General features: G+C 36.1%; 1 protein-coding gene across 4 annotated transcripts in view; it reads left to right on the top strand.

Annotated features, from left to right (window-relative positions):
• PCM1 (pericentriolar material 1) overlaps window positions 1–23707 on the top strand; it is a 46853-nt gene that overhangs the window by 14318 nt on the left and 8828 nt on the right. For 2 of the 4 annotated variants that reach the window (XM_086612429.1, XM_086612431.1), the window contains 23 exons: window positions 2419–2617; window positions 2912–3088; window positions 3850–4007; window positions 4222–4433; window positions 6039–6193; window positions 6275–6404; window positions 7120–7254; window positions 8780–8970; window positions 9552–9749; window positions 10695–10917; window positions 11041–11186; window positions 12147–12340; window positions 13442–13622; window positions 14272–14630; window positions 15169–15327; window positions 16113–16169; window positions 17396–17568; window positions 17653–17781; window positions 18378–18498; window positions 19195–19328; window positions 20345–20479; window positions 21048–21245; window positions 23542–23601. In XM_086612429.1, the coding sequence (XP_086468555.1) occupies window positions 2419–2617; window positions 2912–3088; window positions 3850–4007; window positions 4222–4433; window positions 6039–6193; window positions 6275–6404; window positions 7120–7254; window positions 8780–8970; window positions 9552–9749; window positions 10695–10917; window positions 11041–11186; window positions 12147–12340; window positions 13442–13622; window positions 14272–14630; window positions 15169–15327; window positions 16113–16169; window positions 17396–17568; window positions 17653–17781; window positions 18378–18498; window positions 19195–19328; window positions 20345–20479; window positions 21048–21245; window positions 23542–23601 (3824 nt within the window). Of the gene's footprint in view, window positions 1–2418; window positions 2618–2911; window positions 3089–3849; window positions 4008–4221; window positions 4434–6038; window positions 6194–6274; window positions 6405–7119; window positions 7255–8779; window positions 8971–9551; window positions 9750–10694; window positions 10918–11040; window positions 11187–12146; window positions 12341–13441; window positions 13623–14271; window positions 14631–15168; window positions 15328–16112; window positions 16170–17395; window positions 17569–17652; window positions 17782–18377; window positions 18499–18816; window positions 18955–19194; window positions 19329–20344; window positions 20480–21047; window positions 21246–23541; window positions 23602–23707 lie in introns of all 4 variants that reach the window. The other 2 variants (XM_086612428.1, XM_086612430.1) reach the window with 2 other exon arrangements.

Genomic DNA, 23707 nt, shown 5'->3' on the forward strand with positions numbered 1-23707 from the left:
TGGGCAATATTACGTAAATATTTTTTAATGCTGTGTAAGTTTCTGGCTTAACGGAGAGCTCTACAAGTAATGATGATGAGTGTTTTTGCTAGTAGCGCTTTGGTTTATAACATTATCAGAGCTCACCAGTGTGAGGACGTGATGTTGAGATATGTTTTCTTCAAGGCTTGTTCTGTGACACTTCTGACTTGTGGAGTGTACCATATGAACCTGAACTTTCTGTATTTTTATCACAGTATATCTGTATGTACTTGGCACTTTAGATGTTAGTAGCTCTACAGCATTACGGGGTTTGCTTGTCCACTGTAAAAAGAAGTTAACCGGGTGATCAGGCCCAGTCAACATGGGTTTATGAAAGGCAGGTCTTGCCAATCAAACCTGATCACCTTCTATGACAGGGTGACCCGCCTGGTTGACAAGGGAAGGGCTGTGGATGTAGTTTTCCTTGACCTCAGTAAAGCCTTTGATACAGGTTCTCATAGTGTTCTGGTTGAGAAACTGATAACTGCTGGCCTGGATAGGCACACCCTCCTTTGGGTTAAAAACTGGCTGGATGGCCGGGCCCAAAGAGTGGTGGTAAATGGGGCTAAATCCGGCTGGAGGCCGGTCACCAGTGGGGTTCCCCAGGGCTCAGTGCTGGGTCCAGTTCTGTTTAACATCTTTATCAATGACCTGGATGAGGGGATTGAATGTACCCTCAGTAAATTTGCGGACGACACCAAGCTGGGAGACTGTGTCGATCTGCTCGAGGGTAGGGAGGCCCTTCAGAGGGATTTGAACAGACTGGATCGTTGGGCTGAGGCCAATGGCATGAGCTTTAATAAGGCCAAGTGCAGAGTCCTTCACTTGGGGTATAAAAACCCCAAGCATCGCTATAGGCTCGGGGAAGAGTGGCTGGAGAGCTGCCTGGTGGAGAAGGACCTGGGGGTGTTGGTTGACTACCGGCTTGATATGAGCCAGCAGTGTGCCCAGGTGGCCAAAAAGGCCAATGGGATACTGGCGTGTATCAAGACTAGTGTAACCAGCAGGAATAGGGAAGTGATCCTGCCCCTGTACTCGGCACTGGTGAGGCCGCACCTGGAATATTGTGTCCAGTTTTGGGCGCCTCGCTTTAAGAGAGATGTTGAGCTCCTGGAGCGAGTCCAGAGAAGGGCGACTAAACTGGTGAAGGGGCTGGAAAATAAAACTTATGAGGAGCGGCTGAGGGAGTTGGGGCTGTTTAGCCTGGAGAAGAGGAGGCTGAGGGGAGACCTGATTACAGCCTACAAATACTTGAGAAGGGATGGTGGGGAGGTAGGGGAAGGGCTCTTTACATTAGTGTTGGGTGATAGAACAAGAGGAAATGGGTATAAGCTTAGTCAGGAGAGATTCAGGTTGGATGTTAGGAAGTATTTCTTCTCTGAAAGGGTTGTCAGCCACTGGAATAGGCTGCCCAGGGAGGTGGTTGAGTCCCCATCCCTGGATGTGTTTAAGAATAGGGTGGATAATCTACTTAGCGATATGGTTTAATGGGGATTAGGGACGGTTGGACTTGATGGTCTCTAAGGTCTTTTCCAACCTAGAAATCTATGAAATTTATGAAATCTATGAATTTCTCATGCACTAGTCTCGGAAACTTCAATCATAGACCACACCAGAGGAACTTAGCTGTCTAAATAGACAAGTTTCAGCCTGTTCCTTAGGTGCCTTTTTCTTCTCCTTAAAATCTTGATGTGGGCCTACTTGCTGCTCTCGCTTTCTGTTTCTGGAAATTTGTACGTTTGTACTGGTGAAGTTTGTCCTATAGCTGGAAACTTCTAAGGGGTGATCACAGCATATTCTAGTTAACATTAAGAAATGAGACACTGAAAGCATGCTCCTGGAGAAGGGCAGACTGATTTAATAGTTGCATTACTAAACTCCTGTCTTTCTACATGTATTTAATGTATGAATATAATGTATAATATGTTAATATGAACATATTTGGATATGATTTCATGTAGTTGGAAAATGCAAACATCAAATCTATGTTCTACAGTATATGGACAAAGAGTGTAGCAGAGGGGAAAAAAAAGATAGGATTTTTCTTTTTATCATGTTGAAATGTTAAATTTAAAAAAAAACCAATTCAGCTGTAAATAAATCCTTAAAAGAACTCTTTGGGCAGATTCACAGCATAAAATCTTCCACTTCTGAAGTTCGATAAATCTAAAAGGAACTGACTGAAGTCTTGTTTACAAAAGCTAGTTATTAATCTCTGCCTATTGGCATCGCATGCCATGAAACTTAAGACAAAAGTTTTTGTTCTTCTAAGAAAAGAAGTTATTAACTGCTGTTTTGTAGTTTGGTAATGTTTTTTGTAGTTACATTTTAATATAATTCAGTTAAGTGGGTTCCTTTTTGCAAGTCGTTCTCATGAACTATATTTCTTTTCTGTAGTTTTTCCTGCTTCAGGTTCTCCTCAAAGGAGTATTGATCAAAGAAGTACAACTTCAGCTGCTTCTGGTCCTGTAGGCGTAGTAACTGTTGTCAATGGCGAATCAAATAGCCTGGCATCTGCTCCCTATCCTCCTGATTCCCTGGTTTCTCAGAATGAGAGTGAAGAGGATGACAATCTAAATCCGACAGAAAAGCTTCAGTAAAAGTTCTTTAATTTTTTTCATAATGTATTTTAGTGATTTTGAGTGTTAATTTTTTAGTAAGTTCTATGTTAAGAAATCATGTCATATTTTAATCTACTTAATTTAGTATTACAGACCACTTAGTTAAATGAGTTCAGAGCTTCAAGCAGAAGGTTCCTACACCTAGGAAAAATGGCAGTAAACTTTAAGAACTGTAAATTTTTTTTATATATGTATACACACTTTTCAACTCTACATAAATTTGATTAATTATGACAAAGCACATAGCATATTGTTTTTTTTCTCCTCAGGAAGCTAAATGAAGTTCGTAAGAGGCTGAATGAGTTACGTGAGTTAGTTCACTACTATGAGCAGACATCTGATATGATGACAGATGCTGTGAACGAAAACACTAAGGAAGAGGAAGAAACAGAAGAATCAGAAAGTGATTCTGAACGTGGGAATCCACAGCCTGTTACAAATATTAGGTTGTCATATTTTTTTGTCATCCTAAATCTTTGTAACTAAGTTGCTACGGGTTTCCTGAAGCAATATATTATTTCAGTCAACCAGAAGTAACTTAATTCTGTGGTTACATTAACTTTCCAAAATTTTTGCTTTCCAGTAGCTTTCTTATAGAGACAATTAATAATAAGATAACCGTTGGTAACTTAGTTATATAGCAAATGTAGATTAGATTGGACATTTAGTAAATCACTGTAAGAGACCTTAAATTCTCTCTCTCAAATTCCGGAAAGGAATGTGACTCCTTTGGGTTTAAGCACTGAACTATGGGTATGGAATTCCACTAGAAGGTTAACTGGCCTATACCAAAGAATTGGAATAAAAATAAACTTCAGTTTAGAGAGGCATTTAGAGCTATAGTCTTAACAGGGCAACTGTGTGCATCAAGGATCTTCACTGTGCAGAAATGAATGCTAATTTAGCTATGAATTGTAAAGCTTTTATAATATAGATGTATACCTTGAATGCTTCTTGAATTGTTGTAGATATAGCAAGCAATAATTCATAGCTGCTTCTGATTGCTTAAAAAAAAAAAATATTGAAGAGATGGATATTGAGAAATTTCAAATGTCTGGACTGATTTTATACAGGGCTGATTTTTTTATTTATTTTTAAAAAGGATCAGGACACATTCCTATAAAAGCCAGTTAATAAAATGACTGAAGTAAAATTTCACTGATATTGATTCTTAAAAAGTTAACATGAGTAACACTTTTTACCCTAGAAACCCTCAAGGAATCAGTAGTTGGAGTGAAATAAATAGCAATTCAAATGTACAGTGTGGAACTAATAACAGAGATGGAAGACATCTTAATACAAACTGTGAAATAAATAACCGATCTGCTGCTAATATAAGGACTCTAAAAATGTCTTCTACTCTAGGTATGTTCTAAAATCTTCTAATAATTTTAAGTCGTAATGCAAGTAATTCCAATAGCTGGACAGAATTTGAGAGAACCTTGTTTGATGAGCAAAATGTTCAAGAGTCTTCTAACATTAAGTTGATCTTTTTCTATTGTCCAGTAATTATAGTGAACTTGAAAAGTTCAATAATGTGTCACTGGTACTGATTTGTTTCCTCCTCTCCCACCTCCAGACTGTCATAATAGGGAGGATGACAAAGATACCGACCTGCCCCAGGGGGAAGATGATGAAGTGGAAGAAGATAGAGCTAGCGAAGATTCCATATCTAGTCACAGAAGCAGCCTGGGTGATGCTGTGGGAGACGCGGAGTTTGAGCAGATCAATAGGCTTATAGCTGCCAAACAGAAACTTAGACAGTTACAAAACCTTGCTGCTATGGTGCAGGTATTTTATGAACATAAATCTGTGCACAAAAATGTACCATTCACTGTTTCATGTAATACATAACTTCTGATACGGAAAAACACTCTCTCAGTGTAACATTTAAAATGCTCATTTTTAGGCTGGGAAAAAGAGACTTTTTGATTTTTCTGAAGTCGGGGTGATACTTCCTGAAGTTCAAAGCTGGAATTTTCTTGAGGGATGCTAACCTAACAGAATAATGGCCTTAATACTTAACATTAGCACTGGATTACAAAATATGAACCAAGAAGTCTAATATTTTTTAAAATAATACTCATGTAAATTTTTAAGCTTATAATGAATATTCATCAGTTTTAGTTTTTGAATCCTACGCTTTGTAACATCATTCAATCAGTGAGGAAAAATTACTTATTATAGATTAAAATCTTCAGATGTTGCAACATGTTCCCAGTTGGGGTGTTTTGGGGGCGGGGGTGGTGTGTGTTTCTGGTTTCTTGTTTTTTTTAGAATCTTGAGGGTAAGCTACGAATTGACAGTGTTTCTAATTTAGAATATCTCATGATAATTTAGTTATGTTTATTAAAAACATTTTCATTAATCTAACATCCTTACAGAATGCTCACGTTTGAGCACCATCTAATGTAATATCTGCATACTGAGTACACATAAGTGTATCACAAATGTAAAGGCTCTATGTGAGAACTCTAAAATCAATCTCAATTAGAACATACATTTTACAGTAGCAACAGTATAAGCACTTACTGCAAGATTGTACTGCTATCAGAAATTCCTAAGCATCTGGATCAGGCTTGTTTTATCAGCGTAGAAATGTTAACTGTACAGTGGTACAAATCAGAATTAGAGATGATACAGCAGCTTCCTTCGTAAATAACCTAATTAGTGGCATGTCTTCAATCTTATCTTCATATTTACAAGGCTTGTACCTGTATGTGCTCAGTAATGGTACTGTAGGTCTGTAGCTGAGTCGTACTTGGTCACTGATGGTGATCTCTCCTGTTCAGTGGGTTCTCTGTTAAGAACGATAGTGTTGGAAAACAAAAGAAGCAGTGGCTACAGCTTTAATATTTTCAATTAAGTTGAGAACTGAAAATACGGAAAGAAAACAAGAAAAGTGGAATAGAGAACCATGTAGAAGACTGTTTCTAAAATATTTTACTTTCGAGAGTAGTCTTTTTGTTTTAAGCTCTTAAGAGTAATACTTAACTTCACAACTACAGTAATTAAGCAGTCTTGGTCACCTCAGTTTCCTGTTATTACTCTTTTCGTCTCCCACTTTGTTTCTTGACATGCCTTTGTGTTTCTATCCACTCAGTCGTAGGCATGAAATACAATTCAAGTGGTTTATGCTTCCAGAATGAGACAAGTTATCTTGCATTATAGTGGAAATTTCAATAGTGTGAACTTTGTAACTTTAAATTCTCTCATTAGCTTAATTTATCTTAGTCATGATGCCATGAAGATGATGACTTCGCAGTTCATGGTCTGAACTAAAGATAAAGCTATTTAGACTGTTCAGTTTTGAAAAATTAGTTTGGCCAACTAAACTTGTTACATTTTGTATAGCAGCTTGAGTATAGCCTAACTGCCTTTCTGACATCCTCTCAGGATGATGATCCAGAACCTCAAGCAACAATTGCAAGTGCATCTAATATTGGTGACTTGTTTTTGGGTGAGATGGAAGAGACAAAGCAACAACCAAACAATGTCCGAGCTAGTACCAACAAGTTACAAAAAGATGTAGGACTGAATGAAAAAGCAAGGTATGCCTTTGTCAAAGGATGGTAGAATCATACTTTAGGCAACTTCTTGCCAAGTAATATGCAGATAACTTATTTACACAGAGAGAAGTTTTATGAAGCTAAACTTCAGCAGCAGCAACGGGAGCTTAAGCAGTTGCAAGAAGAAAGAAGAAAACTGATTGAAATTCAAGAAAAAATTCAAGTGTTACAGAAAGCTTGTCCTGACTTACAAGTAGGTAGAATGTATTTATTTGCTTTCTTAAGCTGTTGAGCAACAAAGTATGAAATATCTTTCACACCATTTTTCACTATAAAAGTTGGAGAAAACTTAAAAACGGTAATGTTTGTATACTGTAAGCAGCTGGACTTCTAAGCCTAGGGAAGAGCTGTGGTTATCTCATTGCACTGTAGGTTCTTGCTCAGTGTTTGCTGTATCAAGCTCTAATTTCATTGCAGTATGTCCTCAAAAGCCTTGTTGTAAAGTCTTCAAAGATAAAGAATCTTCTGTCTTATTTTTAGCCTGAAATTTATCTGTCCGTACATGCTAGTCACTTCATCTTCACTCCTCTTAGCAGTCGTTTGCAGAGTCTGGTATTTTGAAACACATATCTTGTAAGAATAGTCAACACTTTGTTGTATTCAAACTTAGCTGCACAGTGCTCTACTGTTTCTCATATTCATAGAAAAAAGTTCATCTTCAGAGAAGTGAGCAGTAAATTATCGATACTGTGCATCTACAGCATTATATGATACTATATTACATAAAAATAAGTTTTGTTGATTCCTGGTTAAGTTCTGAAATAAGTATTTAGCCTTGATTCAAAAATTCCCTTTCACTGAATTCTACTTCTCCTATCTCATAAAGCCAGAACTGTGCTGGGTTTTAACAGCAGGTAAATTTTAGAAAGCTACTCTACTCTAGATTGCCATTTTGCTTTCTCTTTCAGTTGTCAGCTGGCCTGGGTAACTGCCCAGCAAACAGGCACACTTCACCAGCAACCTCAACTCCAGCCATGAATGAGTGTAACGCAGCTGGCAAGCCTTTACTTGAATTTGATGAATCTGTAGCAGGAGGCAATGAGGTATTGACATTCTGTGACTTAAAAAAGGTTTAAAAATGAAAAAAAAAATCCAAGTAGCTTGGACACGTTTTTAAGTACTTGGCATAGGGAATGGAGTAGTACCCTTTTAACAAAGTGTATGTAGCTTCTTTGTTTCATTTCTGGAAAGAAGTAAATACTGACCAGAACAGGCAAGAGATCTTCCTCAGATACAGCAGTTGTTGCCAAATATTAGTGTGGAAGTTGAATTAATTTTGAATTTCTACTGTGAACATTTCATAGTGTATACCACAGGCAAGTCATCCATGAAGAAAACGATGTCAATATTTGAAATGTAGTTTATCTTCTACACATCTTCCTTCCCCTTTCCCCAAAAATTCATGTCTTAAATAATGATCTGGGTATCATTTAGTCTTTCTGAAAACTATGCTGGTGTTTGTAGGGGTGGAGGCATATGTGATGAAAAGTGTTCCCTGACTAGACACGGCATCAGAAACAAATATCTGAAAAAAATACTTTTTTTAATAGACTTTCTTTGTCAGTTGCATCAGCGTTTTTGTAAATTTTCCTTTAAAAGTTTAGGTGAGGCTGATTGGGCAATGCCTGTACTGGTGTCATTAAAAGCCAAATTTTCCTTCTCGAAGAAGAGAATTTCAGAACTTTGACATCTTCAAAATAAGCATTATAGGACAATTTGTCTCTTTTCACTAAATAAAAGGTCTAAATTCTTTCTTCTAAAAAGAAACTGTCTCTAAAATGAATGTGCTGATGTAATTGCTAACGCTCTACAAACAGTGGCTTATTAATTATCAAAATATGTATGGATTTTTGTTGGAAAATTTCTTAGCTCCAGCACCACCAACTAGTTCAGTCGCTTTCAAGCTTGAGTGCACTGTTACTTGGACGTCTCTTAAGTCTATGTTTTCAGCTCTAGTTCACTTACACAATTGGTTTTGTATGTCATGCTATTATGGTATGCTATTTACATGTTGGTAAAAGTATCTTGCCGTTTGTGCTTTCACTGTATCTAATTTAAGGTAGATAAAGACATCTTTCTACCTGTACCTTTCCCTTTATGTGCTCTTTGTAAATCGTGGCTTCCTTAAGTTTTGTTCAAACATACACTGTGGCTTGAAGTTTCTGCAGGTCGCAGAAAATTTTTGTTGTGTCTCCTACTTATGAAGGAAGTACTTGGCACATTTTTCAGATTGCTCCGGAGGGTAATAGTCTGTCATGCTACTTAAAGAGCCAACAATGCATAAATTATGTGATAAAAACAGTTTTGAGTTAAATAGGCACTATTTTTCTTGAGAAAAAAAATCTGTCCTATAATGTTTAATTACCTTCTTAGATTTTGCAGTATTTAGGATAAATAGTAAATACGGGATGTATTTCGTAGCTTTCTGTACTGTAACTTCAGTTGCAGTATAATATCAGTGCCTGAACAAAAAGGTATCAGTGTAGTATCAAATATTGAAATTTTAATGTGCTTTAGATTGTATTTATTTTGTTTATATACTGATGTCGTCCATTTTACTGCAAACAGTTATGGTCTGAGATGAGAAGACATGAGATTTTAAGAGAAGAATTGCGACAGAGAAGAAAGCAACTTGAAGCTTTAATGGCTGAACACGAGAGGAGGAGAGAGCTCGCAGAAACAATATCAGCTGTTGCTGCATCTGTTAAAAGTGAAGGATCAGAAGCTCCGCGCACTCCACAGCAGAGCAGGACTGAAAAGTAAGAACACGAGTTGCTCTGTGTTAGTCAGTGGACGCTTCTGTTTAGTGAGGTGTCAGTCTTGGGGCAGTTTCTTGTGTTCATCTGAGCACTGAATGTGATGATGTAACAGAGGGGTAAATTAATTTCTTGACTTGTAAAGTGACAGTTACTTGGCAACTTGTCAGTTTTATGGGTCTTCCCCGCACATTTAGTCTACCCTGCTACATAAATGGTGAAAAATCAGCTAAGGAGAAGAGAATGTGTGGAAAATACCAAATGCTCAGAGTAGTTTTCCTTCATCTCTACACCATTTATAACAATAGTAAAGTAATGATTTTGCAAAACATTGAGTAGTTTTATTTAACTATCCCAGTATCAGAAGAATACTAGTTTGATTTTTGCATTGGCGAGATAATGTTTGAATTACATGTGGTGCAGCTTGATTAATTGAAGATAAAGAGACTTGTAATTGTCAACAGATTATTTCAATAATTTGTCATAAACTAAAAAAAAAGTACTCCTCCCTTACCAAATACCCCCTTTTTTAATATTTTCCTTCTTTTTTTACTTTTTTTTCTTTTTTCTATTACATTCACTAGGACAGTGGCTACCTGGGGAGGTTCTACCCAGTGTGCGCTAGATGAAGAGGATGGAGATGAAGACGGTTATCTCTCTGATGGAGTTGGTCAGGCAGAAGAAGAGGAAGAAGATGCGTCAAGTTTGAATGACAGTTTCTCAGTTTATCCCAATAACAACATACCAGAAAACACATATTTTGTTAAAGAAAACAAGGATAGGTTAGTGGCGTTACTTGTTGATCTGATGCTTGTCAGAGTATATTTGAAAGGGGTGGAAGAAGCGTTGCGTTAACTACAAGGCATCCTCTTACAGCAAGGTGAAGTTTCTTTCTACTTGCGAGGAAGCTGTGTGCAGTGGCGCTCCCTTGTCTGAGTCTGTGTAGCTGCAATGTGTGTAATGAATTTGATTATTTTTCCCATTTTCAGCCATATTAAATGGCTGCCATTGAGCTCTCCAGTTGTTTTGCAGTAGCTCCTTACGTTCCCATGTCACTTTAATCAGCTTAAAAGATAACCTGTGTGAAATTTTTGCCATGATATTGATCGGTCTCTTCAAAAAAAGTAATATAGAGAATTAAACTAACTCTGAAATTTTTCTTCCAAATTGTTGACTTTTGCAGTTTTGAAAACTACTTCTTACTAATTTTTTTAATTAACATGACTATTTTTAACTCTTGCTTACCTGATCGATTTCCTTAATAAGCTTTGCATGACTAAGTGAAAAGGCCATGTTCGAAGTAATGTATATCTCTTAAATTGATTTCTTCTGTTTTTGATACCAAAATAATTTTAGTAGATAGTGGCCTTCTAGTCAGGAACTGGGCCTCTTGATTTCTCATGTGCTATGTTGGTGGCTCCTATTTTCATCTAAGTACGTATTATATATCAGTAATGAACAATACTAAAAACAAGATCCAGAAACATCCTTAGCCATTCTTTTTTGACAGTGATCGTCAGTTGGCTGGCTGTTACTTTTCATTTGTTTAGGATAACGCTGGATTGACAAAATTGCCTGGGTGATTAGCTGGCACACTGAAATCACCTGTGCCAAGTGAGTTGTTGGTGTACAACTGAAACATCATTTGAATAATGGAAATACTATTAGAAGTAGTTCTTTGAAATGTCAGCTTCTGTCCTCATTCTTCCTTTTTTTTCCCTACCCAGGTGGAAAAATTGCCGTCCTCTTTCAGCAGATGGGAATTACCGTCCATTGTCTAAGGCCAGGCAACAGCAAAACTTAAGTATGCGACGTCAGGAAAACCTTCGGTGGATGTCCGAACTTTCATATGTGGAAGAAAAGGAACAATGGCAAGAGCAGATCAATCAGTTGAAGAAACAGCATGAATTTAGTGTCAACATTTGTCAAACTTTGATGCAGGATCAGCAGGTAGATATGAAGAGCAGTTACTTCGCTGTTCTTGCTTTGTCCTTTTTTTTCCCCTCAAAATCTTTCCAGCAATAACTTCAGGTTTTGGTAATGTGGCTACTGTCATGTATTTTATTTCCACAGACCCTCTCTTGTCTTCTGCAGACCTTGCTTACAGGCCCTTACAGTATGATGCCAAACAATGTTGCATCTTCACAAGTACATCTTATTATGCATCAGTTAAACCAGTGTTACACTCAGCTAACTTGGCAGCAGAATAACGTCCAAAGGTTTGTTGGCTGTATTAGTGTTTCTGGAATCTGAAATGCTTCAGTAACAGAGAACATGGTTATGTGAATACAAGATTATAGATAATTGTTAAATATGAGACTGTTGAGTTGATAAAAAGCTTTTGAAATTATGTACAGCATTTTTGGTTGTTTTTTTCGCCACTGCTTTAATGCCTTTGGGATGGTTCTTTTAGAGTAATCTTTAGTGAAGAGAACCACAAGTTGGCATCTCTTCCAGTAATCTGTTGTGATAGCTTTATTTGGCTTTTTTTGTTTAAATTTGCTTTCCTTGAATGTGCTTTTATATCTGTAGTCTTTGCTAGACTATCTGGCAAGATTCTGGATTCTAATGGTTATGGAAAGATGGTGGTAAAACTTTTTGTCCTCTGTTAGTGTTGTCAGTCAGAATTTATACTTATTTATACTCCATTTGGTTGTACTACTTTTACCTTCTGAAGAATGATTTTTTTTAAAAAAAGATGTAATAGTCATTTTAAGTTATATGAAAGTTCAAGCTCTTCATCTCTGTTTTGTATTTGGCAAGTGGTATATAGTTACTGGCCTCTTATGTAATATTTTAAAGTAGTTTTAATGGCACTTCTGCAAATATTTTGTATCTTTGTTTTTTTTTCTGTTTAAGATTCCTTTTCAACCTGCCTATTTTTTTTTAGTATCTAGTCAATTTTTGTCGTTCTTGCAAGGATGTTTAACTTCTGTAAACACGACCACTGCTATAGAGCAGTTGACTTTAAAACTGTTCCTGTCTGTTGCTCAGGATTAAATACAAATTTATTTTTTTTCTTGAGGTTTTTCTTTTTCTAGCTAAATGGAGCAGTTCTTTACATACATTACATGGGGTAGGTGAAATAGTATGAATCTCAAATTACTGGAGTATGTATGTACAGCTTGCCCTTAGCATTCTTTTTTTTCCCAAAGTGCTTATTTTCTCTTGTTTTCAAGGTTGAAACAAATGTTAACTGATCTTATGCGTCAGCATGAAGAGCAACAGTGTCAAGAGAAGCCATCAAGAATGGAGAGAGCCAGTAGTGCAGCACCACCTCCATCTCCTCTTTTCTGTCCATTCAACTTTCCTCCACAACCTGTGAACCTGTTTAATGTACCAGGTTTAACAAATTTTTCTTCCTTTGCTCCAGGTGAGCATTACTACAGGTGTGAAAAGTAATATGAATTTAAAAAAATTCTGTTGCTTTATTTAATTGAAATCTTAATGTGAACTTGCTGAAACTCTGACTATTCTGTTATATTTGAAATGGTCTTAAACAGTACTTGAGTAAGTCCGTATTATCCTAGCAGAAGTTTGTTAATCTTTAGCAATAAACCCTTGTATATTTTGACTTCAGTATGAAAAACAAGACTTTCTTAAGAAAAAGTTGGTTATACTCGAAAATACCCACTCCATAAAGTTTAACATTTTAAATGTTCTTCATCCAACATTTGAAAAGCAATATTTGAAGCTTTTACATGACTGTAAATGGAGTGTTACAGATTTTTTTGTTCCTATCAGAGGTATAGAGTATCTGTTGACTTGGATACAGTGTTCCTAATCTCATTACCAAATCTACTTTTACTGTAGAATTTGAAATGGAAAAAAAAAAAAAAGTAGTTATTTTACTGTATGATTATAAAGTTGTTAAAGCTGCCTTAATAATGTATTTCAGCTTTTTCATGAAACCAGGAAATACGCATAGGCCTAGACTGTAGCTTTCAGATTGTAAAGTCTGTTTCCTGTTAAGGATGTGTTTTAAATTACACAGAACCTGCATGGAAGAGTAGTTACGTTCAATTGCCACTACTATAAAGATTTTGAATTTGCAATGAGTGTTATGAATTTATGACTTCTTTGGCCCTATGAATACTTGTACCATTGGAATTTTTTTGTCAGTTAGGTAGTTGAAGCATTGATAAAGTCTTCATGCAGACAGAACTCTGCCTTTTTTGGAATTGATGTCATTTTTACCTTCACTTGTAGGAGCTCTTGATTAGGGTTTCTTGAAGTCCCTTCTCTCCACTGATGGGACTGTAGTAGCGTGTGTAGTATCCAGTAATGTTCAAAACCTGCATTTAAGATAAATTCTAATTATTGCAGTACTTTAAGGATGAAAACAGTTTTTGCTTACTTCTCCACTGTATTTTTGCTTCATAATTTTATGTTTCCACACAATATAGCTCCAATGTGACTTTTATCTCTCAGATAAATGAGGTAGTATCTTCTGACTTTTTTATTTACTTTGTAGGTATTAACTATAATCCCGTGTTCCCTTCTGGTTTTGGAGATTTTGCACACAATATTTCCCCACGCAGTAGCGAGCAACAGCAACAACATCCTCTAGATCATAATGCTTCTGGGAAAACTGAGTATATGGCATTCCCCAAACCTTTTGAAAGCAGTTCCTCTAATGGAGCAGAAAAACAAAGGTATTTAATGTCACAGTGCAACTCTCCTTTAATCTTTTCTCTCCCTCTCTCCTCCCTTTTCTGGGGCTTGTGGGAATTCATCATTCTTTTAGGGGATTTATTGTAACAGGATTACAAGATGAACTTTACTTTTGCAGCTTCCAGTTTATTTTTTTTTTAACTTTTTTCAGTGTTCTTTTCTGTATATGAACTAAGGTATCATTTTGTGAATGTTTTAAGATTAAATATAGTATTGGAATGGTTTTGTGATACTTCTTGTAAGTGGAGGAATATTTCATTTCCATGTTTTTTGAAACTGAGCTGTTTGAATAACTAGAGGATATAATTTCAGTGAATGTTTGGGTTTTGTGCTACAGTAGATGGTAATGAATGTTTTAAGAAATGCTTTGTCCTATAATACTATTGGAGCATAGCAATAGCTCTGTAAGTATATTCAGATTGAAATCAGTGATAAATGAGTTTCTTCCAATGTCTTCCACTTTCCATTTGGAAGAGTTCTCACTGAATATTTTTTTTTTCAGTGTTCAGTTGATGACTAAGTAACGTTATAGATAAAGCTATTTGCCTGGTAATACATGGTGTTTCTATCTGAGAGATTTGATATTTTCTATCTGAGGTTATGATATATTGTGGTGTTTCTTTCTGACAGAAGGAGTCATAGACAACCTGAGGAGGAAATGGAAAAAAGATCAACTTGGCTTAATGATAGCCAGGAAGTGAAAAAAGATGATCAGTCTCAGCTGAAAGCAGGTTTTGCAGTTTCAGTACAAAACATTGCTTCCAGTCATAAAAATCAGTCTGGTATGAGCAGGAGAAGAGAGTTTGATGAAGAGTCGTTGGAGAGTTTTAGTAGCATGCCTGATCCAGTAGACCCAACTACTGTGACAAAGACGTTTAAATCTAGAAAAGCATCAGCACAAGCAAGCTTGGCATCAAAAGATAAAACACCAAAATCAAAGAATAAGAGGAAGAGTTCTTCTCAGCTAAAAGGCAGAATTAAAAATACTGGTAGGTTGTAATCTTAGATATGATGGCAAACTCAGATTGGATTGTTACTGTTACATTCCAGAGAATTTACTCCATAAATGGTACCTATAACAATGAAACTAAGTTTTTTTTAAATAGGAATTAATTTTACATAATGTAACTACATAAGGTTTTTCAGTATTTCAGTAAATAAAAAGCATAATTGATTAGGACATCATGGTTTGAATGGACAGCGGATGCAGAAACGCTAAGATTTGGAATAAGCCACCAGAATAGTCTTCCTCTTCATTATGTCTTCGTGTTCAAACTGGATGACTTGCTGAAAGATCTGCTTCACTAAATACTGAATGAGAATGGAGAGAGTACTACTAGCATGTGTAGTACTGTTGCAGTCACAGAGGATTTAGTGCTACTGTAATGGCTTCAGTGTGTAGAGGAAAATTTTTGGCTGGGAAACGTCATTGATGTTTTGTATCTTTGAGATTGCCCTCAAAGAAATTTTTAATAAAACATTTTGTATTTTTTTTTTTGTTTCTTTCTTTTCATTCTATCCCATAAGGTTATGAAAGTGCAAGTGCTTCTAGTGTGTGTGAACCCTGCAAGAGCAATAAAAGCAGACACTCTGAAGAGATTGTTCATGCAAAGGTGTTCAGCAAAAGGAATCGGGAACAATTGGAAAAAATAATTAAATACAGTAGATCTACAGAAATGTCTTCAGGTATTCTTTTCTGAATGTCAGTAATTATTTTGCAAACTTCTCTGAGTGAAAGACCTCCATACACTATATTTAAAAGCAGTGTATTATATCAAGAACACAATACTGTATATTTAGCGTCTGGATTTTGCTTTTTAATTTCTAAGAATGCTGTAATCATAAAAGTGTAAAAAAAATTGGGTATTGATTGCTTTTGAGTGTTTTCTGGAGATTAGGTACTTGATTAAAATAAATAAGAAACAAACCTATTACTGTAAAACAAAAACCTAGCCAACCAAAAACTCACCCATTTGTTGGTGTTTTTATGGAAAGTAACTGCACAACAGATGAAGCTGTTTAGTGTTTAAACTACATCCTGTACTGCATACTTGTTTTCTTTCTGTTCATGCTTAAAGGAGCTCTGTCAAATACCATCCAAATTTAATCTTGTAACATCACATAAACCCTTACATTTTTGCCATCTGCACTGCTTTTCTTGCATCTAGATCATAAAAGTGTTCTCTTCTGTGTCTTTTTAGGTTCTGCCAGTACCTTTGTTTTGTTTGAAAGATGCAGAAATTTTAGTCATTGTAGCACGATGTACAGCTTTGTCAATGTAGCTGTGTCCACACTAAGAGCTGTTTATTGGTATATGTAGTAAACTTTTACCAGCCAAGTTTTCACAATAAGCAGCTTTGATGTGGTTTGGATGACTAAGCAGTTTTCTTCCTGCTATTTTGTATAGACCCTGTCTTTATTTCTGGTGCACATTTTTGTGTTTATCACTGTCTATCCCCACTTTCCTACAGCGCATGCTAGGAGAATTCTGCAGCAGTCTAACAGAAATGCATGCATTGAAGCGCCAGGTAATGCATTCACTGCTTAGCTTCAACAATGTCCTATTACGTTTGGTTTTGATTTTTTTCCCCCTTAGCTTTGGTCGTATAACTCAGACTGTTTAGCAGATGGTCAAAATCAGTACTATTGCAGCATCTTCTCTATAAACAAGGCAAGAGAAGTTACTTGTAATTTGCATGAAATGCAACGATATAAACAAACAACTTTGAGTTATCACTATGAAGAATGTGTTTATCATGTTCTTTGTTAGTCACAATTACAAGAGGAAAATACGGAGGTAGATACTACAACAGAAAACTAATTTCAGTAGGCATTTTTAGTGTGTTTAAAAGCTGATATTAGGTTTTATTAAGGGTGAAGGGAAGCAATTTCTAGTGACTTATTAAAGGCTCAAAAAGCTTGCCTCTATGCTTAAAAAATACTGGTAAACTATTTGCAGTTAATCAAATTGCACAGTAACACTTGCTGTATTGCTAATAACTTCATTAACTTGAATACTAACATATACGCATCTGTTAAACTACGCTGAGTTTTCCAAATTTAACTTTTTTCCATTCAACGCTTGCCAAAATATGTATGTAATAAGTCTTCTGATGCAAGGATAATCCTTAATTTTCAAAGGAATGGGAGACTTATTAGGGAACATATTGTCTTCTCATACACTTGTGATTGGGCTTAAGGGTAAGAGGTTTTATGTGAGTGAGCCTCAGAAGTGATGTTAGGCATGTGTGAGAATTTAGGATTTATGTTTGTGTGGGAGGGAGTGACTTTCTTGAATTCAGTCTAGAGCTTTCTTCATGTTGTTGCTTGTGTTGCAAAAGTGTGGACTGCTTGTCTTATATAAGCTTGAGACCTTTGGCTATTTTGTTTAAAATATCTTAAAACTCCGTTTTCAGTGTTGAATACCTATTCTGAAAGCAATATTTTGTGTGCAATATTTTCTTTAATGAAGAATGCTTTCTAAAGGTATTGTTCAGAATTGTAAAGAAAATTATTCCTATGAGTGCTTTATATTTTATTTTGTATATAAAGGATTGCATAAAGTATTATTTCAGAATGTTTAAATTTTTGTTGCCCTTCAGGAAATGAGTAAGTTTTAAGAAAGCAGCTATATAATGGAATCTACAATGACTGAGAGATAATTTGTGTACCTGTAGCTTGCTTACCTAATAGGCAGTTCTCTTTCAACTGGGTGCATGTCAAGGACTTAACAAGTTCTGCTTTCTTCCTACAGAAACTGGTAGTGATCTTTCTATGTTTGAAGCTTTGCGAGACACAATTTATTCTGAAGTGGCAACACTTATTTCTCAAAATGAATCTCGTCCCCACTTCCTTATTGAACTTTTCCATGAGCTTCAGCTGCTAAATACAGATTACCTGAGGCAAAGGGCTCTGTATGCTTTGCAGGTATGCACACAATTTTTGATCTTGTGTGTGAATCAAACAAATCTTAGATCCTTTATTACAGTAAAGATTTATTATCTTTTCCAGGATATAGTGACCAGACACTTATCTGAGAACAACGAAAAAGGGAAATGCCCCAAATCACTGAATTCTGCAACATGGATAGCATCAAATTCTGAACTCACTCCCAGTGAAAGCCTTGCTTCTACAGACGATGTAAGTTTTCAAGTTCAGAAGCTAGTTTACTGCCAGCTCTTCCTATCTTTTCAACTTACATGCATGCTTATGTACGGAAATAATTCATATTAGTGATTGATTTTTTTCTACAATTCATATCAACTTACACAGACTTTTCTAAACAAAGATGCAAGAGAATCTTAATGCAAAAGTGATTAAACATGGTCATATTCTTGATACTGGAAATGAGTGATGTGTCAGGGAGGAATAGAACATGGAGAGGGGCATTAATTGGAAACTGATATTCAAAAAGAGCTAAAATCTTCCTGTGAGTAAGGTCAGGGCAAGTACTGATCACAAGATTCCCAGGGAATTTGAGCTTTTTTGTATTTAAGAAATCACTGATTCCTCTGTACAGTTTCTTATATATTTTATAATTGAAGTATTTGAAAAAAACATGATAAAATGACCTGATGGATTTATAACCTGAAAGTAAGGTTGTTCCCCCAGTCAAGCAGACTGGCAACAGATCTTGATGCCACAGCATGTGGCTGAAAAGAATTGCTGGCTTGTTGACATATCTGTGACAGGACAGTGCATTCCTGCATTGTATCCAGCTCTTTGGTGTTTTTTAGGAGACTTTTGGCAAGAACTTTTCTACAGAAGCATGTCAAGATTGTGAACAAAATGATGCAGACAATGGGAGTACTATGTCTACATCTTCAAATTTTGAACCCTTTGCCACTGATGACCTTGGTAAGAATGATGCGATCTACAGTGTTGTAGGTGTTCCTCCCTCCCTCCTTAAAATACCTGCAATTGTCTATTCTTAAATATTATCCTATTTTTTTTATTTTTAGTGTGTAATCCCACGTTTTGTAAAACAACACTTAAAGAAATTAGCCACTTGTGAAACACTGAGTTGATCGAAGTGTGTGATAGTGTTAGAACTCAACTACAGTTACATGTAGAGTTCAAAACTTGTGGCTTTGAATTAATTTTTATCATTGTTTACTTGTCTATCGATTGAAAACATTTTATTTAGATTAAAAGGTGTTTTTATTCTAAATATAGGCAACACAGTGATTCACTTAGATCAAGCTTTGGCTAGGATGAGGGAATATGAGCGTATGAAAATTGAAGCTGAAAGTACCCTTGACTCTGAGGGCTGCTCTAGTAATTTTCAGGGTGCTTCTGCTGCTAAATTAGAAGGTATGCACATATATACATATTTTGCTTAGTTTTAGAAAGTAATTATTCTGAGTCTCAAGAATCATTTAATTGGATGATTTGCTTTCCTCTTCATTTATATTGAAAACCTAGCAAAGTTTCAAAGGATCTTTACATACTTTAGTAAATATGATTATTTAAAAAAAAAAAAAGTTTTTGAAATTGGCATTTCTTTAATAGTAGTGTTGAATGACTTAAATGTGTGGGTTTTTTTTTAACGAGGTCCAACTACCGGTGAAAGTCTTCCTGTGCCGCAGTCAAGTGAAGTTTCTGCTGTTCCATGTCCTCGTATAGATACTCAGCAGCTTGACCGGCAGATTAAAGCGATTATGAAAGAGGTTATTCCTTTTCTGAAGGTAAGAACTTTTTTCAGTAATGTGTGAATTAGGAGAATAGGAAAAGGACCTGCATAATTGCATAGAGGAACATTATTTAAAATGGATAACTTGCATCTTAACACATTTATTGCCAGCTGTTGCTAAGATGCAGACCTTGCTGAAGATGAAGTAAGGATTAAATACTCCAACAGAATGATTCTGTGGAGTTATTAATAGGAGAAGGAAATGGTAAGATTTCTAGATTGCATAGGGCTGGTGGACTTGACATCAAGAAGAACAGAGATTTTTTTCTTTGGACTGACCAAATTAGACAGAAATGTTTGAGAATTCACTTCTGAAATACTAACTGCCTTTTAGCAAAGAGAACGAAGATAATTTTATTTGAGATTGTTACATATGATGTAACTTGAGATATTTTTTAAGAATAGCTCTGTGATTTTTAGCATTTTCTCCTGTTTACAAATATCTTTAAAATTGTTGAGAGTTTGTAAACTTGTGTGAATACAAAAGAGAAATGTGCTGCTTTAAAGAAGGAGGAATAGTCACAGTTCATTATTTGAAAGATTAAAGAGCAGAGAAATTGAGTTGTAAGATCCTGAAGTAATCTCCCTGTTCCCTTTTATAGTATGCACAGTATGTAAGCTTAGGTTTGTTTAATAAGGTACTTGGTTGATACCAGTTTTAGAAACTGTGCGTATTACTGACATGCCACGGTCTCAGTGCCTGAAGACTTCTTTTGTTTGCAACTTTAAGGAAGCTTACAACAGTAGATATCTTAACATAAGCTTTAATACACTTGAGTACACAACCACAACTATGAAGATTCTTAGTTTGTCCAAATGTTAAAAGATGGCATGTGCTAATGTATTGGGAAAGTGAAATAAAGCTTTGTGTGTCATGGCCAATCAGTCATTAATGAAATACGATATAACTGTGTTCCAATTAGTTTATTTTGTGAGATGGGTTAGGACCTGTTCATGGAGCACTGTTCCTTCCGTGCACAGATGATAGCTCATTCTGTGATATCTGTTTAGGAACACATGGATGAAATATGCTCTTCTCAATTACTGACATCAGTAAGACGTATGGTCTTGACTCTTACACAACAAAATGATGAAAGTAAAGAATTTGTGAAGTTCTTTCATAAGCAGCTGGGCAGTATACTTCAGGTTAGTAGCTTTTCAGTATTGTTTTGCAGTGTTTTTGTATTGTTTTTTGTTTGTTTTTGTTGAAACTTAGATAGTGAGCAACAGGTAAACCAGCTTCCCTGAAGTTGTATTTTACAATTTAAATAACATAGCAGCTGTTCTCCTTCAGCTTTGATAGAGCAATGAGGTATTACGTTGTTACTTTAAAATTAAAGCTTTACCATGCGCAGAACTTCTTTTCTATCACTGCCAGATAGTGTGAGGTGTATCTCTTACCTGTGGTTGTCTTCAGAGAGCTCTGGTGATGCTCTACGTGGACATTTTGTGTAAATTTCTGAAAATCAATAGGCTGCTTTTCTCTTTTTCTTTTTTTTTTTTCTTAGAGTTTAAATCAATAACTTGGTAAATTCTGTGTTAATGTGACTAGAGATTCTACTTAAAATCAGTTTAAGATAGCAAACCATATTTTTTAAAAAGTACGAGGTATTATATACCAAACTAATCTTAAGTTATTAGGAATATGAAAAATACTTAATCTTTGAAGTTTAAAAACCTGTTTCAAAATCTGAAGAATTATTTCTCTTCACAGGATTCACTGGCAAAATTTGCTGGTAGAAAATTAAAAGATTGTGGGGAGGATCTTCTTGTGGAGATCTCTGAAGTGTTGTTTAATGAATTAGCCTTTTTTAAACTCATGCAAGACTTGGACAACAGCAGCATTTCCGTAAAGCAAAGGTGTAAAAGAAAAACAGAAACTACTGAAGTGATACAGTCTTATGCTAAAGAGGTTTGTTTTATTACATTTTTTTTAAAATGTAGCTTTTCTGAGTTTCTTAAATATCTGTATTTCCTAAACTACCATGATTACCTTAGTTCATACATTGTGTATATGTTTTTTTTCTACAAATTAGGGCTGTATAGTCAGTGTTGCTTGTACAGAAGTATGAACTAGTTTTCCTCAGTAAGGGAGATGTCCTGTATTATAGATGAGTGTCTGTTACAGATACCTAATTGTGTAGACTCTGTTGTTGGTAATTCAGAGGAAATGTATTTTAATGGCTATATATGCACATAGGAATGAATAGTCAGTGTTATCTTCTGGGGACATTCAGTAGTTTTTGTGGTTTAACCCCAGCCAGGAGCTCAGCCCCACACAGCTGCTCGCTCACTCTCCCCTGGTAGAACAGGGAAGAGAATTGGAAGGGTAAAAGTGAGAAAACTCATGGGTGGAGATGAAGACGGTTTTAAAGCAAAAGTTGTGTGTGGAGGCAAAGCAAAACAAGGAATTCACTCCCTACTTTCCATCGGCAGGCAGGTAGCCGTCTCCTGGTAAGCAGGTCTCCATCATGTGTGATGGTTACTTGAGAAGACAGATGCCGTAACTCTGAAAGGTCCCCCCTTTCTTCTTCCTCCTCCAGCTTTTATTGCTGGGCATGACATTATATGGTGTGGAATATCCCTTTGGTCACTTGGGGTCAGCTGTCCTAGCTGTGTCCCCTCCCAGCTTAGTGTGCACCCCCAGCCTATGTGCTGGTGGGGTGAGGTGAGGAGCAGAAAAGGCCTTGACTGCGTGTAAGCACTGCTCAGCAGTAATGGAAACATCTCTGTGCTATCAGTGCTGTTTCCATTACAGGTCCAAAACATAGCCTCATACTAGCTAGTATGAAGAAATTTAACTCTGAGCTAAATATTTTGACAGATGGAGTCCCAGTTCATCATCTTTCCCGTTATGCCTACAGTTTTCTTTGCAGTAGCTTAGTTAGACACCATCTTTACCTAACTTGAGTAAGTCCTATGAAGTCATCAAATAGCTGGTTTGTTGGCATATATAGGAAGTATCACTTTCTAGACTTGGAGTGTAAAATATATAGAAACTTTTCAGAAGTTTTTGAGACTGTAGTACACATTCTGCTCTAACAAAGCAAGTTTTGATTGGTGTTTGTGCCATTTACATGATTAAAAAAAATGGTGATGCAACGTCTTTAATTTTAGTATTGCAGATTTCAGGAACCTAGCTTTCTTTTTTTAGTTACATAACTGTTTACAAAACAGACAGTAAACCAGATCACATTAATATACTTAAATTGGTCAGGCATCTCTCTCAATGTTTGTTCTTGTATAGTATAGTTATGACTTCAGTGTCCTTTCAGCTTTCTTTTAGGAACACAAATATCAAAACAAACCCTTAACACATTCTTATTTTAAAATACCGACAGAAGATATTTTGTGAATCTGTCAAAGTTCTGGAAGTAGTTTTAAGCATATCATCAGCTACATCTCAAGATAGTTCAACTTGGATAAACCAGTAATGTGGCTAGTGTGAGAGAGACTGTGGAGTGCCTTGTAAAAAGGCCAGAGAAACACTCTGAATCCTGAAGGATTTGGACATGACTTCCTATTTTATCTGAAGCTTGCTCATTGGGCCTTTGTTACATAAAGGATTGGTTTATACAGTGCTGTGAGAATGTTTGGAGCCTACTTAGATCTAGTGTTTCTTCTCCTCTCCTTGAAGACAGAATTTAGGATTAAAGTCAATGTTTGCCTCGTTGCTGTGGCAGCAGTTCAGATTCGGCAGAACCAGAGATGAACCAGAATTGGTAGGTTCTGGTTACTTCATGCAGACCTGCAGTTATCTTTGTATCTCACAGCTTTCAGGTCTGGAATCCTGATGCAGACACATCTCATCTTGCTCAATTTTGTGGCTGTCTTGAGTCCAGTAAGCTGACTGGCTTTAGATTCCATGCTGAAAAACACAGTGCTCTGTCTTGACCGGAGCTGGTATATCTAATTCTATGTGTTAAATGTGATTTAACCACAGACTGGAGAATTAGCCCCTGTAAAGATAATTGCTTAAATAAAAAGGGCTAGCACACTTTTTTGTAATATTTTGCAACTCTAAAATTTTGAAGACATCTGCGTAAACATCACTTGTAGTACAGAAGGCCCTGTGGCTTACTGCCATTCTGAGGTACCAATTCTTGGTATAATTGGCATTTTAGCCAGGCTTTCATGAAGCCTTAGTTTGGCTCAGTATTTCAAAGTTATTTCAGTTTAGAATTGAAGGCAGTTTGTGTTTCTTCTAGGCAAAAAAAGGTCTCCAGGTGGATGTTTGTTCATCTGCTGAAGATGTCGATGAGGACAAAGTATGTTTATACTTCTCAACTGTCTTTATTCCTCAGATAATTTCACAGATCACTTAGTCTTACTTTTTTCTGTCATATAAATCCAGTATCTGTGGGCAGCCCATTT

The sequence above is a fragment of the Tauraco erythrolophus genome, chromosome 5 (assembly GCF_009769465.1).
Source record: "Tauraco erythrolophus isolate bTauEry1 chromosome 5, bTauEry1.pri, whole genome shotgun sequence".
Classification (NCBI taxonomy): domain Eukaryota; kingdom Metazoa; phylum Chordata; class Aves; order Musophagiformes; family Musophagidae; genus Tauraco; species Tauraco erythrolophus.